The sequence below is a fragment of the Heptranchias perlo genome, chromosome 6, assembly GCF_035084215.1.
Source record: "Heptranchias perlo isolate sHepPer1 chromosome 6, sHepPer1.hap1, whole genome shotgun sequence".
NCBI classification, from domain to species: Eukaryota; Metazoa; Chordata; class Chondrichthyes; order Hexanchiformes; family Hexanchidae; genus Heptranchias; species Heptranchias perlo.
The window spans coordinates 110,206,433-110,225,362 of NC_090330.1; the positions used below are offsets into that span (position 1 = coordinate 110,206,433).

Genomic DNA, 18,930 nt, shown 5'->3' on the forward strand with positions numbered 1-18,930 from the left:
AATACAATCTATTTGAGTAATATTTAAAAGCATAGCAACAGCAGGTAACAGCAACTTGTATTATCACAATAAATGGTTAAATAGAAATATGTTCTTATAAGCTAACAAATAAAGCAGTATTTGTTCATGCTACTGGTCACGCTGAAAGTAAGAACGATGTATGTCAAACCCAGTTACCCTGACCCACCTGAAATCACCAATCTTTACAGGAAACAGCAGCACTGATGTGAACTTTGACCCTTAAAACCTCCCATTTCAACCTTCAGCATTTGGAACAGCTTCCACGTTAAGCAGGTTTTACTCAACTGCTGCTCTGTGTAAAAATGTCAGCACGTCATGCTAGCAAGGGTGCGGAACTGTACAGGTAATGCTTTACCAAATTAATCAGGAAGGGCTGTGCTACTTTGCAAAATTAAAATGTCTTCTGCTTAAAGCTTGTCTAAAGTTGTTTGCTTTGAAAATCTGTTTCTTTGTTCTGGCCTGAAGCTGAAGAAAGATGACTTGTATTAGGCACTGATTTGTGTTTTGTAATGTTGAGATGGTGTAATTATTTGGCTTTGCGCCAGTCTACAGAAGTTGCATTTCAAATCTGCTATAACTTGTTTGATATTAGAAATCTGGAACTTCTTGATAGATTGGCAGGAGTTAATAGAATTATGTGAGTGATATCAGTCTGATATCTAGGCAGGTAATGGACCAACTGGAAAATCTGAATGTTGGTCACTTTGTATAAACATTCTCACCTGTGACTGTTTGATGCGTTTTGTGCTATAACTGTTGCCAAAAATGATCAACTTTAGGTAAGATACTTGGAATAGCTGAGTGGTGAATACGATATAGGTATGCTCAGCCAAGTAATAAGAATGACTTATTCTTGTAGTTGTTATAGCTTGAATTGCAGGAATGGCTTTTATTGGTTCATTTAGATCTCTTGTCTTCATGGTATTTTATAGGTGGCAGTGTGGTTGCTAAGGGAGCAGTTGTTGGCAGGTAGACAGAACAAGAAATGGTTCCTTTTGTTTAAATGAAAATCAACCTGATCACAGATGTACAGATACGTGTGTGTGTACAGAACAAAAGCTGTTCTGTAATGTGTAATGCACCGTGCCCTTGTGATCATATAATGTGTTTTTTATTGTTTGTGTTTTCCCTATATAAGGACTGCAGCAATCTCTGACTCAAACTGGGGCTTTTCTCAGACCCTACTCATTCCACTCTGTAACCTACTGGCAGAGAGCATGTTTGAATGTGTGACATCCCTCGCTTCTACTATATACATACCTAGATAACTGATTTTAGATTGCAGATCCTTCCCTGTGACACTAGAACATCAATCTGTTGTACCATGGGGTTGTTCAGTTTTGTACTTGCCCTCTAACAATCATGGGCAGGATTTTAACTGTGAAAACTGGGGGGTAGGGGGCATTGAAAATTGCAACAATTTCAGACCCGCCTCCAACCCGCCCATTTCCGGTTTTCACCGGGGCGGGCAACCAACCCAATCGCAGGACGCGGGTTGGTCATTAAAACCTTTCAAGGAGGCTGCGGGCCTCCATTTTGAAAGGTTTTGCAATTTCAACCCTCGGGGGCCGGGATTCCCGGGCCTTCTCCTTCACGCCACACGAAAGGAGGTGAGAAGGCCCGAAACTGCCGGTAAGTGCCTTTCTGGCACAGCTTGTGGGCCCGGAGGAGCAGGAGTGCTTCCCCGAGGCTCAACAAGCCCTACCTGCACCAACCCCCGCAAAGATCGCGAACCCCCCCCCCAACGATCGGAGACCCCCGCGATGACCCCCATTTCCCCCCCAATGGTCGCGAACAACTGCGATGACCCCTGATCTCACCCCCCCCCCCAACGATCACGGACCACCACGATAGCCCCCAATTTCTCCCCCGCCCCCCCCAACCACCGCAATGACCCCCCACCTCGGTGACTAACCTCCAATCCCTCCCCCCATGACTGACTCCTCCGATGACAGACTCCCCACCCCCCCCCCATGACCCCCATGCCCATCGGTGCCCCCGTGCCCACCCACATCCCCCCGCATCCATACAATCAAAGACTTACTGAAGATTTACCTTTTCACATCCTCTTCCTTGCTCTGCTCCCGTCCGACTGAGGAGAGCCTGTCAATCAGGCCGGCCAGTCGGACGGGAAACCGACAAAAAAAAAATAAGACGCCCTTATATCAAAATTGTAAGGACGTCCGGGAAACCCCGACTTCCCGGTTTCCCGTCCGCGATTCGGCAGGTCAAAATCCTGGCCCGTGTGTTTGTTGCTGTAAACTTGTACAATGTTTTCTGTTTATTACAGAATCATAGAAACGTATGGCACAGAAGGAGGCCATTCGGCCCATCGTGTCTGTGCCGGCTGAAGAAGAGCTATCCAGCCTATTCCCACTTTCCAGCCCTTGGTCCATAGCTTTGTAGATTACGGCACTTCAAGTGCATATCCAAGTACCTTTTAAATGCGATGAGGGTTTCTGCCTCTACCACCCTTTCAGGCAGTGAGTTCCAGACCCCCACCACTCCCTGGGTGAAAATGTTTCTCCTCAACTCCTGTCAAATCCTTCTACCAATTACTTTAAATCTATGCCCCCTGGTTATTGACTTCTCTGCTGAGGGAAATAGGTCCTTCCTATCCACTCTATCTAGGCCCCTCATAATTTTATAAACCTCAATTAAATCTCCCCTCAGCCTCCTCTGTTCCAAAGAAAACAACCCCAGCCTATCCAATCTTTCCCCATAGCTAAAATGTCCTGGCAACATAAGAACATAAGAAATAGGAGCAGGAGTAGGCCATGCAGCCCCTCGAGCCTGCTCCACCATTCAATAAGTTCATGGTTGATCTTCAACCTCAACTCCACTTTCCTGCCCGATCCCCATATCCCTTGATTCCCCTAGAGTCCAAAAACCTATCTATCTCAGCCTTGAATATATTCAATGACTCAGCATCCACAGCCCTCTGGGGTAGAGAATTCCAAAGATTCACAACCCTCTGAGTGAAGAAATTCCTCCTCATCTCAGTCTTAAATGGCCGACCCCTTATCCTGCAGCTATGCCATCTAGTTCTAGACTCTCCAGCCAGGGGAAACAACCTCTCAGTATCTACTCTGTCAAGCTCCCTCAGAATCCTCGTAACATCCTCATAAATCTCCTCTGTACCCTCTCTAGTGCAATCACATCTTTCCTGTAACGTGGAGACCAGAACTGTACGCAGTACTGTAGCTGTGGCCTAACTAGTGTTTTATATGATGTGGAGATGCCGGTGATGGACTGGGGTTGACAAATGTAAGGAATCTTACAACACCAGGTTATAGTCCAACTGTTTTATTTGAAAATCACAAGCTTTTGGAGGCTTTCTCCTTTGTCAGGTGAGTGTCGGATTCCATGGAAGGTTACCGCATTTATAGTCAGAGAACAATACCTGGTGATTACAGATAATCTTTCCAACTGCCTGTTGTCAAGGCAATCAAAGTGTTCAGACAGAGAGATGTTACCTACAGGACCACCGAACATACAAACGGCCAGAACAAAAGACAGAGAGAGAGAAACATCCGAAAGGAAGAGAAAGACAGAGAATGACCCGTTGTATTAAAAACAGATAACTTTTTTTCGCTGGTGGGGTTACGTGTAGCGTGACTTGAACCCAAGATCCCGGTTGAGGCCGTCCTCGTGGGTGCGGAACTTGGCTATCAATTTCTGCTCGACGATTTTGCGTTGTCGTGTGTCTTGAAGGCCGCCTTGGAGAACGCTTACCCGAAGATCGGTGGCTGAGTGTCCTTAGTGTTTTATATAGTTTTAGCATAATCTCCCTGCTCTTTTTTTATTCATTCATGGGATGTGGGTGTCGCTGGCAAGGCCAGCATTTATTGCCCATCCCTAATTGCCCTTGAGAAGGTGGTGGTGAGCCGCCTTCTTGAACCACTGCAGTCCATGTGGTGAAGGTTCTCCCACAGTGCTGTTAGGTTGGGAGTTCCAGGATTTTGACCCAGCGACGATGAAGGAACGGCCGATATATTTCCGAGTCAGGATGTTGTGTGACTTGGAGGGGAACGTGCAGGTGGTGTTGTTCCCATGTGCCTGCTGCCCTTGTCCTTCTAGGTGGTAGAGGTCGCAGGTTTGGAAGGTGTTGTCGAAGAAACTGTGGCGAGTTGCTGATTAATTAGTAGCAATAATGGAAATACAAACTATAAATGCAAAATATCAAATGGGAAGGCTGAGTGGGTTTGTAAGAATATATTGAGAATATATATACGGTCTTAGGGAGCCCCTGCTCCGCTACTCACTTCCCAGTTCCGAAAGATTCGAGTCGATCCCAATTGGTTATGGTGGCGCGTACTTTATTACGAAGAACAGTTTAATACACTCAGTATTTAAGCAGCAGTTTACAGAATGGAAACTGGAGGTATATTACCCACTTCCACTCTGGGTAGGCATGATGTGGAGATGCCGGTGATGGACTGGGGTGGACAAATGAAAGGAATCTTACAACACCAGGTTATAGTCCAACAGTTTTATTTGAAAATCACAAGCTTTCGGAGCTTACCTCCTTCGTCAGGTGAGTGACGAAGGAGGAAAGCTCCGAAAGCTTGTGATTTTCAAATAAAACTGTTGGACTATAACCTGGTGTTGTAAGATTCCTTACTCTGGATAGGGTTCATGCCTTGGCCTCTCTCCTCTCGCAATCATCACAGCCCCCACCCTCATGGATCCTGCCTTATGCAGACATCTTTCCTTCTTCCGACATGGGCGTTGGGCTCCTACCAATATGTCCGCCTTAACAACAGGTCTGCTGCTTCTTGGGAGATCGCCTACAAAGATTCTTGGTTGAGCTGTGTCTTTATACACTGTTTAGCAGGAAGTCCTGTGGTCAGCTGACTACCCATCCCCAGTCCAGATAGTGAGGCAGACAGTAGTCCATCAGCTTGACAAAAGGATCTCACTTGCAGGCACCAGGCTGACATCGTCAACTTGCTGGGACAATTGCAAGACATTCAACCTCATTAGGAGGAGATGGGTTAAATGTTGCCTCATCAATGTGTTGATGTCGTTAACGACATGGGACTATGGCCAGGTATTCAGCCTCATCCATATGAGATGGGTGGCTCGCCCATGCCCAGTATCTTAAACAAAGGATGAGCTGTGTCTCTGGAATATACATCTCCCTGCTGATCACCTTAAGATGCTGTGTGTCAGTGGCTGTCCCCAGTAAAAGTCCCCGATACAGGCTAATGATTTGTACAGCATGTGGTTACAGATTAAAGTATTTCATTATACATACAGTGCGCAAAACCAATTCTTTGATATTTATTACACATACACATGCCTAATCTAACAAATGGTTAATACATGTTACTGAGTGTAAAGCAATCTCATGATTCAGTTGATTGCTCCACCCCTTTTATTGTGTAGATGGTATGTTGCATGTACAATTACGCTGTCTCGCTAGTGCCACTGCCAGCTTTGACCTTGTAATGCAGGGAGCCAGTACAAGGATGTAGGTTTCCAGTGTCCTCAACTAAATGCTAAGTATTAAAGTGCTTTTGTATAATGCCTGATCACTGGGAACTCTGCCTGCTCATGGCACAACCATTGAAAGAGAAACTGGCCCAGAAATTGGATCGTGGCGGAATTGGGGCGTGATCCAGGTGCAGCGCGCACTGCATGTGCCTAATGAGGCCGGCAGCAGGACCATGGCAAATTGTTGCACCGTCCGTCATTTGCTTATTACCGGCGAGTGCCAGTCACAATCCGGTTCGCTGGTCATGTGGGGCAGCAATATCGACCGGCACAGATGCCAGCTGAGGTTCTTAGGAGAGTCCGGGGATGGGGGGTTGGGAGCAATCGGGAGGTGGGCGAGCAGTGGCCGGATTTAATATGGAGCCAGGAGGTGCACTCCTCCTCTCAACTCCACAATAAAGTAAGTTTGAAAAAAGTTGAAACTTACCTTTCCAAACCACTGGTTTGGCTGCTAAGTGCCTGAAAAAACTAACCGCAGAATACACGGCAGATGCTGCAGTCAGTCATGATTGAATTTTGCAAAGGAGCCTCAAACAGGCGTTCGGCCTCCTATTTAAATATGCAAAGGACCTAACGCCGGTTTCAGGCGTCGCCGTGGACACCTACAGTGAAGGCCTAACGTCCGGCAGGTGTCGCTCTACTGGTGCGGAATGAGCTCACGCACATTGCCTGCCATATTGGACCTTAGGTGTCCATTTGACGCCTGTCAAACGAGCGCAGCGCTATCCAATTTCTAGGCCACTGTATTTTTTTAAAATGGTAATACAGACAGTGGACTTAACAAGAAAACTATCAGTCTTGTATAAGACTGAATGGACTAACAACACAAAGGGTCATAGCATGTAAGCCGGACTTCCATATTTCTACCAGAAATGCAACTCTTGTTCAGCTTCCCCTCAACTTTCTATATCATTCCAAGAGGTTCCTACAAAATGCAACTGCCAGTAATGAAGCAACACATTAAACTGGTATATGAAGCTTCACTGATCTTCCAGGCAGCATTCTCATCTGGAATTCTGTTCTTTTATAGGCACCTGTTAGCTCTATAATCCAGCAAACCATAACTGGCTGAACTAGATTTTCTGGGGCATACAGTAAGGCTATGTGGAATTTGATTACCCATTAGTACTCTAATACAATTCTTCAAGTCGCTGATCTCCCAACAACCACCAGGATCCATATCATGAGGGTCTTTAAAACAGGATTCTTTTCTGTTTTTGCAAATTTCATGTGCGTCTGGTTGGTTGTAAAAATGAAACCCACTCTTTCTGGCTTGCACATTAGTGGTTTGAAAATGTAAAATGCATAAAGCTGGGCCCAAAATCCATGCTTCTGTTCATACCAAGAGACATTTCATCCCAGTAAACAGTGGGGCCAGAGAGTCCTCTGCTCTCTTTTTCTTACATTTGTCCTCAGGATTTGAGTGACACTGGTAAGGCCGCATTTATCGCCCATCCCTACTTGCTCTAAAAGGGTGATGGTGAACCACATTCTTGATCTGCTTCATTCCTTTATGGCGATGGTGCTCCCACAATGTTGAAAGATGTCACCGGGGAGGGAGGTGCTGTTAAAGTAACCTTGTTGAGTTGCTACAGTGAATTCTGTAGATAGCACATACTGCAGCTACTGTGTGCCAGTGATGGAGGGGGTGGATATTGAGTCCAGTAACAGGAGCATTGATCAAGCAAACTGCTGGATAGTGTCAAGCTTATTGATTGTTATTGTGTCTCATTCAGGCAAATAGTGAGTATTCCATCACACTCCTGACTTGAGCTTTGTAGATGGTGCAGAGGCTTTGAAGGGTCAGGAGGTGAGCCATTCATAGCAGAATACTCAGTCTCAGTTTTCAGGATTAGTGAGATCGAAGTATTGGTCATTGCTTAGATCTCACTAATCCTGAAAACTGAAACTGGAGCCACCTATAGTGAAATCTTTCACAGCAGGAACGTTAGGTTACACATGGTTAAGAGGTATAAAAATAAGGTTCATCAGTTTCTACAGAACCAGATTAATGTCATGATTTGCAATGAACGATATTTCAGGATTGACTCACAAGATGTTGAAGGTATTAATTGTTGGTCAGCCGCAGCCCTACTGAATTTGATTCCTAGGATGGCACTTGAGCTTTCTGACTTAGGTGGTTGCTCATCATTTAGGCTAAGAAATTGTACGGCCTTCGTTTAATCCATCGCTCAGTAAACCTGAGTGAAAATGCTGTTTTCACCATGTGGATACTCGTAGAGCTCTGTTTTTATGATGAACATGCTAATTTAATTCACCAGACACACCAACCGTTAGTTGTGTATGATACCAAGGTCCAAGGATGTTTTATTTCCAATCAGAAACTAGCAACTTAGTTACTTCTAATGGAGGAAAGCCCAACGATTCACTGAAAGATGTTCCACAGCTACTTTTATAGGCATCCTTTTAGCAAGAGCAGTGTGTTTAAATCTGTCATATGGGGCAATCCACGCACTTTTTATATACTGAACATTACTACTTACATTTTGCAACATGGATGCCCATGTCTTTGCAGATCTGTCATAGCTGGTAGGTCTGTGCTCTCTCCCCTCCCCTGCTCCTTAGTCTCCCTCCTCCCACCCCAGGTGCAACTAGGTTAGGATACAGCAGCCTATGAAGAATGTTGTAGGATCTTGACCATTCCTGCAGACCTTGCAGAGGATTCATCTTTGTTTACTTTTATGTTTTGATGTACGGTTTTAGCCAGTAGTGGACTGCTGCCCTCTGCAGGACCAGAGGGCAATCACATGGCCAACATTACCTGATGACCACAGATACTGATGTCAAAAACCTCACCAGAGGCTGCCACCTACTACATGATTTCTTCAGAACACTTGAGCATCCATGGTACCAGGGTTGAGGGAATTCAGTTATATGGAGAGACGCGATAAGCTGGGATTGTTCTCCTTAGAGCAGAGAAGGTTATGGGGAGATTTGATAGAGGTGTTCAAAATTATGAGGGGTTTTGATAAAGTAGATAGAAACTGTTTCCACTGGCAGGAGGGTCAGTAACCAGAGGACACAGATTTAAGATAATTGGCAAAAAAGCCGGGAGGGGAGATGAGGAGAAATTTTTTTACGCAGTGAGTTGTTATGATCTGGAATGCATTGCATGAAAGGGCGGTGGGAGCAGATTCATTAATAACTTTCGAAAGAGAATTGGATATATACTTCAAAAAGGAAATATTTGCAGGGCTATGGAGAAAGAGCAGGGGAGTGTGACTAATTGGTAGCTCTTTCAGAGAGCCAGCACAGGCACGAGGGGCCGAATGACCACCTTCTGTGCTGTATGATTCTATCCAGCTCAGCTCCTGTGGAGTCTGGAGCATGCTTCCTGATCAAAGAATATTGAAAACCCTATGAGATTCTAATTCCTTTTGTTTCATTTCTATTTTCACAGTTTTTTTTTGTGTTTCTAGCATTTGAGTAAAAAGGAGCTCCTTAGCATGGTACAGCAGAATTATGGCACAGACCTGGGATTAAAAAGAGATGAAATGGATAACCTGCAATTATCCAATGACGATGCCCACTTCGCAGGGTAAGAAAATGTCTGCAATATAAACAGGTTACCCAGATAATCACTCGATTCATAGGTGTACAAAGGAAATCTGTTTAATCTTTTAATTTACTAACTCCAGTTCAGTGTAGTTATATATGCCCCTTTCATTTTTGAGTTTTAATTGGTGAATTAGACTTTGCAGTGGGGAGATGATGGTAATGTTAATGAAGATCAGAAATTTTTTAATGCCAAAATTTGTACCATAATTTTATTGTGTGTGTGCTTATCCCCCACTTTGCTTAGTTTCTCTCAGGGACTGTGAGAGGCATCCTGTTCCCAAGCTTAACCACCCATAACTAGCTGTTTAACTGTAATGAGCTAGTGAGTTTTTACAATGAATTACTAGAAGCCCACTAGTCCCATCAGACTGCAGATAGAAACTTAGTCACTGCTGGAATTTGGACAGCTATGTACCAAATGGAACAGCACTGCTGCAGTAGGATTTTAGAAAGGAAAAAAAGTCAAAATGCCACTGGGTATTATTTGTTTAAACAAAAGTATTAAACTTTAAAATATTGAATAGAGTATAACTTAATCAATTAGCTCCTAATTTTATTTTGTTTGCAATTTACATATAAGCTTTTTTCTATATTTCTTTAATATTTGTCTTGCAATCCTGAGTTTGCTTTTATACATCATATAATTATCCTTCTTCATTCCTTTTATTGCTTCCAAATATAGAACCTGTGCAAAGTTATATTTTATTTTTGTATTTAATAACCTGTGTGTTTAATTACGTGGTTTCCATACAACATGAATTGTGATTTAAGTCTCATTTTCTTTTTAAATTAAAGAATTCAACATGGCCACAGTATTTCAGGGGTACATGGTAGGATGTGTCAGGAATTGTCATGGTGGCAGTAGCTCCGAGTCATTGGGGGTAAAATTCACCTTTGGTAGGGGTGCAAAATGGGCAGTAGCGGATCAACCATTGGAAAGGAAAATCGGGGTGTATAACAGGCGGGTTCTATAACGGAGGGGTGTAATGGGAGACGGGGTGTATAACGGGGGGGCAGAACTGCTGCCGCCCATTTTACAACCTTGCCGAAGTTGAATTTTACCCCCATATGTTTTTGGTGGAATGTGAGAAAATTGAAATTGGGGACAAAAGTTTGTGCAACTTTGGTTATTTCTCATTTCTAATTGGTAAATAATGAAAGTGAGAAAAACTTGGATTAAACAAATGAGGAGGAGGAGGAGGAGGAAGAAAATTGACATTGGCTGACAGTCACAATATAAATGACTAGATTTGATTTGCACAACTGACATGCGCAACATTATTTCAAAGTAAACCAGGGAAGTCGGACTGAAGGACATACATTTAAATTAGTGAAAAGTAGATTTAAAATGCATATCTGAAGGATTTTTTCTGCTTGAAAGTATTTTGAATAATCTTCAAGACATGGTAGTTGAGGCAAAAACATCAGGGTCATTCAAAATACAGTTAGTTGCTAAGGTGACAGAGTTAGTGTATTAAAAAGATGAGCATGGATAGGCTAAGCAGACTTTTCTTGTTCATGACTGTGTAATGTTCTCGTGTCTAGAATTGTGGGAAAAAATACATGTAGTGAAGATAGTGATAAAGGAGACCGACCAAATGCATCCAAAATATTTTGCACTGACACACGTGCTCAAGATTCAAGTACACCACTTCCATTTGGAGACACTTCGTTTATAATTCCTTCGGCTGTTATCCAGGATAATGGACCAGCATTGGTAAGAATGTTGTTTTCTCTTCCATAACACTTTTTTCTTCTGCCAGTTGCTAACTTGTCAATGATTCACTCCATCGCTCAAAATTTTTACATCTGCCTTCAGTTAAATTATAAAGTCAACTAACTGTAATAGGTTATCCTCCATGTACATTAAAAGAACCCAAATTAGCAATGTGGAGTACAGGGGAGCAACGAAAAGTCACCAGGTCATTGTGTGTCTTTCCCACCATTTGTATTTTGCCATTATTTGTCCCCCTCCTCAAGTCACCAGTTGCTAACCAATATCTTCAAATACATATACTTGCTGTGTTTTTTTTTAACAGTTAACAGTCCTTAATAATTGTTAATTGTTAACTGTTCTGCCAGTGTCCATAGTCAGGAGAACATATAGCATACAGATAGCAAATGAACAAGGCAAGAACATACTTCATGATCCTCAACAATTTGTACCAGCCTAGTCGAAGTTTATTCAGGTTCTCAGCCCAGTGTACAGCTTACACTCTGAGCATCCACTGACCAACCCTAAGATAAAAACATACGGTCAACAGAAGGATCAGGAGCTTTGGAGGTTTAGATCACACACTGACAAACTCAACAGAGAAAGCAAAAGTACAGATCCTATGAAGCCTTTATCCAATATTCCCATATCCAGCTGGGCAGAATTAAGAACATAAGAAAATCCAAATATGCTATATCCACTTGTTCCCCTTTATCTACCCTGCTAGTTACCTCCTCAAAAATCTCTAATAGATTTGTCATGCTACATAATATTGCTATGGACAGAGAATTTCCCAAAGAATTGAATGAGGAGTAGTAGCAAGATATGGTATCTTGATGTTGCAGCAATCTCCCAGGCTGAGACTGTCTCCTGGGTTTTCTACAAGTTGTGAGACTTGCGGATCCAGGTAGTGGACTCATCTCACTTATCCATCATCTCAACCACGTGTAGAAATCGTCTCCGCCTGCACATGAGATTGATGCTCTTGAATGATTGCTCTTTTGAAGACTGGGCTCCTGAGCTCTGGGTCCCTAGGCTCTTCAGCTGAGGGCATTTGTTTCTCCCCGCTCCGTGGAGGAATGGCACATTCTATCTCTTTCACTCCCAGATCCTCATTCTCACTAGTGTTTAGTGATTCACCCAGTGATAACTCTTGTGACTGTCTGTCTAATTCCTCATGATTGGGTAGCTCTGTGCTGATGTTTGTGCAGCTAAATGCCAGAATAGACTTGGTGAGAATCTGGCAGCAGCTGCGGATCTTAAAGTGCCTGGATGGTGATCGGAGTGGCTAGCCTCTTCATTAAGGCACCCCATTTAATATGAAAGATAGACGAGCTTGTTTAACTGTGCACGCAGTGACATTTGTCTTTCAAGAAATACTGGGTGATTGTAAGGGCATTGCAATACTTTGGGAAAACATATGGTGAGCCTTGCCCAGTCTGTACCAACCGTTTCTTGCCAGCTTGCCTCCAACCTCGTCCCCTCCTACAAGCTGTCCTGTACTTCTGCCTATTAAATCTAACGCCACTTTTTCCTGCAGTCTCAGGGTTGTCAGTGAGGGTCATCCTCCCCAGTTGTCCTTCTATGGTGCCAATTGTACATAATTTTTTCCTTTAAGGGGGAGAGACGGCTATGTTTATAGACCTGTGCATTAAGAACATAACATAAGAAATAGAAGCGGGAGTAGGCTATACGGCCCCTCGAGCCTGCTCCGCCATGGCTGATCTTCTACCTCCACGCCATTTTCCTGCACGATCCCCATATTCCTTGATGTCTTTAATATCTAGAAATCTATTGAACTCTGTTTTGAATGTATTCAATGACTAAGCCTCCACAGCCCTCTGGGGTAGAGAATTCCAAAGATTCACCACCCTCTGTGTGAAGAAATTTCTCCTCATCTCAGTCCTAAATGGCCTACCCCTTATTCTGAGACTGTGACCTCTGGTTCTAGACTCCCCAGCCAGGGGAAACATCCTCCCTTCATCTACCCTATTGAGCCCTGTAAGAATTTTGAATGTTTCAATGAGATCACCTCTCATTCTTCTAAACTCTAGAGAATACAGGTCTAGTCTACTCAATCTCTCCTCATACAACAATCCCGCCATCTGAGGAATCAGTCTGGTGAACCTTCGTTGCACTCCCTCTATGGCAAATATATCTTTTCTTAGATAAGGAGACTAAAATTGTACACAATACTCCAGATACGGTCGCACCAAGGCTCTATATAATTGCAGTAAGACATTTTTACTCCTGTATTCAAATCCTTTTGTAATAAAGGCCAGCATACCGTTTGCCTTCCTGATTGCTTGCTGCACCTGCATGTTAGGTTTCAGTGACTCATGTACAAGGACACCCAAGTCCCTTTGAACATCAACATTTCCCAATCTCTCACCATTTAAAAAATACTGTGCATTTCTGTTTTTCCTACCAAAGTGGATAACTTCACATTTTTCCACATTCTATTCCATCTGCCATGTTCTTGCCCATTTACTTAGCCTGAATATATATCCCCTTAAAGCCTCTTTGCATCCTCCTCACAACTCACATTCCCACCTAGTTTTGTGTCATCAGCAAACTTGGAAATATTACATTTGGTCCCCTCATCCAAATCACTGATATAGATTGTGAATAGCTGGGGCCCAAGCACCGATCCCTGTGGTACCCCACTAGTCACAGTCTGCCAACCTGAAAAAGACCCGTTTATTCCTACTCTCTGTTTTCTAACTGTTAACCAATTCCCAATCCATGCCAGTATATTACCCCCAATTCTATGTGCTCTAACTTTGTTCACCAACCTCCTGTGTGGGACTTTATAGAAAGTCTTCTGAAAATCCAGTACACCACATCCACTGGTTCCTCCTTATCTATTCTACTAGTTACATCCTCAAAGAACACCAATAGGTTTGTCAAACATGATTTCCCTTTCATAAATCCATCTGCCAAATTCTATTATTATTTTCTAAGTGTCCTGTTATCACATCCTTTATAATAGATTCTTGCATTTTCCCTACTACTGATGTCAGGCCAATAGGTCTGTAGTTCCCTGTTTTCTCTCTCCCTCCTTTCTTAAATAGTGGGGTTACATTTGCTACCCTCCAATCTGCAGGAACCATTTCAGAATGTATAGAATTTTAGAAGATGACAACCAATGCATCCACTATCTCTATAGCCACCTCTTTCAAAAACCTGGGATGTAGATCATCAGGTCCTTAGGATTTATTGAGTTTCAGTCCCATTAATTTCTCTAGTACTATTTTTTTTACTAATACTAATTTCTTTCAGTTCCTCATTCTCGCCAAACCCTTGGTTCTCCAGTATTTCTGGGAGGTTTTTTGTGTTTTCTGTGAAGACAGACACAAGGGGCCCGATATTACCATGGCGGCGGGTTTGCGGCAGGGGATCGATTGGGCGCGTGGGTAATCAGTCTGCCCCGCGCGCAATCGCAGGCTGATTGGAGCCACTTACCTGTTGTTCCGGGTTCCCCGCTGCTAAGCTGCGCGGCAGGCGGACTGCGCATGCGCAGTAAGGTCTGTCAGCTGGAGGAGCTCTATTTAAAGGGGCAGTCCTCCACTGACTGATGCTGCAAGAAATAGGAAAAATTACAGCATAGAGCAGCCCAGGGTGGAGGCTGCTCCCAGGTTTAATGATGCCTCACTCCAGCTCTTATTGGATGGGGTGAGGAGGAGGGGGAGGACAGAGATCTTCCCCCTGGAGGGCGGGAGGAAGCGGCCTGCCTCTGCCACCAAGAAGGCCTGGCTCGAGGTGGCAGAGGAGGTCACCTGCACCACCAACATATCGCCCACCTGCATACAGTGAAGGAGGCGCTGCAATGACCTCAGTAGGTCAGCCAAAGTGAGTACACTTTCTCATTCCCTTACACTCCGTCTGCCACATCACCGCCCTCACCCCACATCTCGTTCTGCACTGCCAACACTACTCTGTCACATCACCCCTCACACCCACTCAAACCTCATCATAATCTTACCTGCACTTACTCACCTCGCCAGTACTCATCCCGCCACTACCACTCAACCCAATCCTCATACAATCTCATGGCTCTATCTCATACTCACCCTCTCGTGCATCTCTTTCACGGTCAGCCTCACTCAACCTGCCACTACCTGTGCTGCAGCCACAGGGCATGCATCACATATGCGCAGTAGGAAGCGTAAGGCAAACGTGTCGTGAGCATGAAGGGGATGCACAAGGGTGTTTGAGGGTTTGTCATGGTTTTCACATATTTAATTTCTGATCAACTCACATTACATATTATATTGGCATCACTACTGCCACGTCTTTGCGAATCTTGTCTGGTTTGTGCAATAATGACCTTTCCTGAGGATCAGAATGAAGACCCACAACTGATGCCACCCATTGTGTCACTGCAGAGTGGGTGTAGGTGTATTTGCAGGGCTCTTTTGTGCAGACGACTGAGAGACGTTGGCGATGTCCCCGGTGGCACCCTGGAAGGATGCGGAGGAGAAGTTGTTGAGGGCAGTGTTGATTTTGACAGCGACAGGTAAGAAGATGGTGCTCGGGCCAGCCGGGAGCAGCTCGGCGTGAAGGAGGCTGCAGATGTCCACGACTACATGTCGAGTGACTCTGAGCCTCCGAGTGCACTGCTGCTCAGAGAGGTCCAGGAAGCTGAGCCTCGGTCTGTGGACCCTGTGGCGAGGGTAGTGCCCTCTGCGACGCATCTCTCTCTGTGGTAGCCCTCCCTCCTGCTGTGCAGGTGGATGTGTCACAGCACTCTGTTGTGGAGCTCCATGTGTCAGAGGTGGACGGCGTGGATGGCGAGGCTGGTGAGGCTGGTGATGCTGTTCGCCCTCCGAGGAGGTCATGACTGCAGCTACGGCAGCCCCCATCCAGAAGATGTACATCTGAGGGGGTCCGCAAGGTAGGTACATGTGTCTGGACACCGGGCTAAGTGTGCAAGTTGGTGAATTTTGTTGTTAGGAGGAGGGTGGTGGAGGCCAAGCTTTGTCCAAAGTGACAGAGTGACCTCCTGCAATGAGTGAGGGTCTTCCCCCCGCCCCCCCCCCCCCACCTGTCAAATGGACCTTTGCAGCTGGCACAGGCTGCAACACGTCCATTTGAACTGGGAGTGTTTCCCCCAGTACGGGAAACAGTCCCAGTCAGTTGCAAAATCCCATCCCGGCTAAAATAACAGGTCAATCAGGTCTGTAAACAACCTGAAGTACCTGTTCAATTACTTTAAGTGGCACCCTGCCAGCTTTAATTGCCGGCGGGAGTCCCACATGCGGGGGCTGCGCGTGCATGTCAGCGCGTCACTGGGGACCCCGGAAATGGGGCGGGATGGAGCCGGGCTCCCGACACGCCCTGGGAATCCCTGATTTTCGTAGCCCCCCCCACCATGAACGCACCCGATCGCGGGTGCTAAAATCGAGCCCAAAGTATTTGTTTAATTTCTCTGCCATTTTGTTATTCCCCATTATAAATTCTCCCGTCTCTGTCTGTAAGGGACCCACATTTGCTTTCGCCAGTCTTTTCCTTTTTACATACCTATAGAAGCTTTTACAGTCTGTTTTTATGTTTCTTGCTAGTTTACTCTCATATTCTATTTTCCCTTTCTTTATCAATTTCTTGGTCCTCCTTTGCTGAATTCTAAAATGCTCCCAATCCTCAGGCTTACTGCTTTTTCTGGCAACTTTATACACCTTTTCCTTTGATTTAATACTATCTTTAATTTCTCTTGTTAGGCATAGTTGGACCACTTTTCCTGTTGGGTTTTTGTGCCTTAAAGGAATATATATTTGTTGCAAATTATGTATTAATTCTTTAAATGCTAGCCATTGCCTGTCTACCGTCATATCTTTTAAAGTAGTTCCCCAATCAGCCACAACCAACTTATGCCTCATACCTTCGTAGTTTCCTTTGTTTAGATTTAAGACCCTAGTTTCCAATTGAACAACGTTACTTTCCAACTTAATAAAGAATTCTATCATATTATGGTCACTCTTCCCTAAGGGCTCCTTTACAACAAGATTATTAATTAACCCTTTCTCATTGCACAATACTAGATCTAAAATAGCCTGTTCCCTAGTTGGTTCCTCAACATACTGATCTAGAAAACCATCTCGTATGCATTCCAGGAATTCGTCCTCCACAGTATTAGTGCTAATTTGGTTTGTCCAATCTATATGTAGATTAAAGTCCCCCATGATTACTGTATTACCCTTGTTACATGCACTTCTAACTTCCTGCTTTATACCGTGCCCCACATTACCACTACTGTTTGATGGCCTATGAACAACTCCCACCAATATTTTCTGCCCCTTGCTGTTTCTTAGCTCCACCCAAACTGATTCTGCATCTTGATCTTCTGAACCAAGATCCTTTCTCACTATTGTATTGATCTCATCCTTTATTAACAGCACTACCCCACCTCCTTTTCCTTTTTGCCTGTCCTTCCTAAATGTCTATAACCTGATAGAGTTTTTTGATGAGGTAACAGAGAGGGTTGATGAGGGCAATGCAGTTGATGTGGTGTATATGGACTTTCAAAAGGCGTTTGATAAAGTTCCACATGGTAGGCTTATCATCAAGATTGTGGCCCATGGAATAAAGGGGGCAGTAGCAACATGGATACAGAATTGGCTAAGGGACAGGAAACAGAGAGCAGTGGTGAACGGTTGTTTTTCGGCTTGGAGGGAGGTGTACAGTGGTGTTCCCCAGGGGACAGTGCTGGGACCACTGCTTTTCTTGATATATATTAATGACTTGGATTTGGGTGTACAGGGCATAATTTCAAAATTTGCAGATGACACAAAACTTGGAAGGGTAGTAAACAGTGAGGAGGATAATGATAGACTTCAAGAGGGTATAGACAGGCTGATGGCATGGGTGGACACGTGGCAGATGAAATTTAAGGCGGAAAAATAAGAAGTGGTACATTTCGGTAGGAAGAATGAGGAGAGGCAATATAAACTAGAGGGCACAACTCTAAAAGGGGTACAGGAACAGAGAGATCTGGGGGTATATGTGCACAAATCGTTGAAGGTGGCAGGGCAGATTGAGAAAGTGGTTAAAAAAAACATATGGGATCCTGGGCTTTATAAATAAAGGAATAGATACAAAAGTATGGAAGTCATGATGAACCTTTATAAAACACTGGTTTGGCCATAACTGGAGTATTATGTCCAGTTCTGGGCACTGCACTTCAGGAAAGATGTGAATAGAAAGGGTGCAGAAGAGATTTACTAGAATGATTCCAGGGATGAGGGACTTTAGTTACATGGATAGAGTGGAAAAGCTGGGGTTGTTCTCTTTGGAACAGCGACAGTAGTGAGGAGGTTTGATAGAGGTGTTCAAAATCATGAAGGGCCTAGTCAGAGTAGATAGAGAGAAACTGTTCCCAGTGGCGGAAGGGTCAAGAACCAGAGGACGTAGATTTAAGCTGATTGGTTCTTTTGCCAAAGGTGACATGAGGAAAAAGCGAGTGGTTAGGATCTGGAGTGCACTGCCCGAGGGCGTGGTGGAGGCAGATTCAATCATGGCCTTCAAAAGGGAACTGGATAAGTACTTGAAAGGAATAAATTTGCAGGGAAAGGGTGGGTGAGTGGGACTAGCTGGATTGCTCTTGCATAGAGCCGCCACGGAGTCGATGGGCCGAATGGCCTCCTTCCGTGCTATAACCTTTCTATGATTCTACTAGCAGAAGCCCTTATGGCAGGCAAAGTGAATAGAGTTGGTTTTCAGTAAAGAGGCGCTTGAGTGTTTGGAGAGGTTGATCTTTGCAGAAGTGAGTTACCCTGACACCCCAATGCTGTCAGACATGTCCATCAGACAGTTCCTCCTCAGCCCCAGTTCTGCCAGCAGCACCTCCAGGGACACATATGGTGAACCTTCCAGCTGCCAACACCTTTAAGGCTCCTTCTGCCATCCTGCTGAAAAGTGATGTTGCCCTTTAACTGGCTGCAGCAGAACTGTATTCCCTGCCACCCTAGCGACGGTTAGGCAATGAAATCTGGATCTCTGGTCTCCAAATTGCCCTGCGTGCCTAATGAGGGTTTTGGGAGGAAATTGTGCCCGGTTAATGGTGGTTTCATATTGGTGGGCATCAGGATCAGCCTGCCCCAAGCCCACCAATGGGAGGA

The 18,930-nt window shown here is 44.6% G+C and overlaps 1 protein-coding gene across 2 annotated transcripts in view; it reads left to right on the forward strand.

Moving 5' to 3' along the window:
- The first annotated feature begins 255 nt into the window (after positions 1 to 255).
- The window catches only part of gramd1c (GRAM domain containing 1c), a 63,589-nt gene continuing 44,914 nt past the window's right edge, over positions 256 to 18,930 (forward strand). For both annotated transcript variants that reach the window (XM_067986625.1, XM_067986626.1), the window contains exons 1-3: positions 256 to 364; positions 8,961 to 9,079; positions 10,645 to 10,816. In XM_067986625.1, the coding sequence (XP_067842726.1) occupies positions 8,988 to 9,079; positions 10,645 to 10,816 (264 nt within the window). In that variant the 5' untranslated portion in view covers positions 256 to 364; positions 8,961 to 8,987. The remainder of the gene's footprint in view (positions 365 to 8,960; positions 9,080 to 10,644; positions 10,817 to 18,930) is intronic.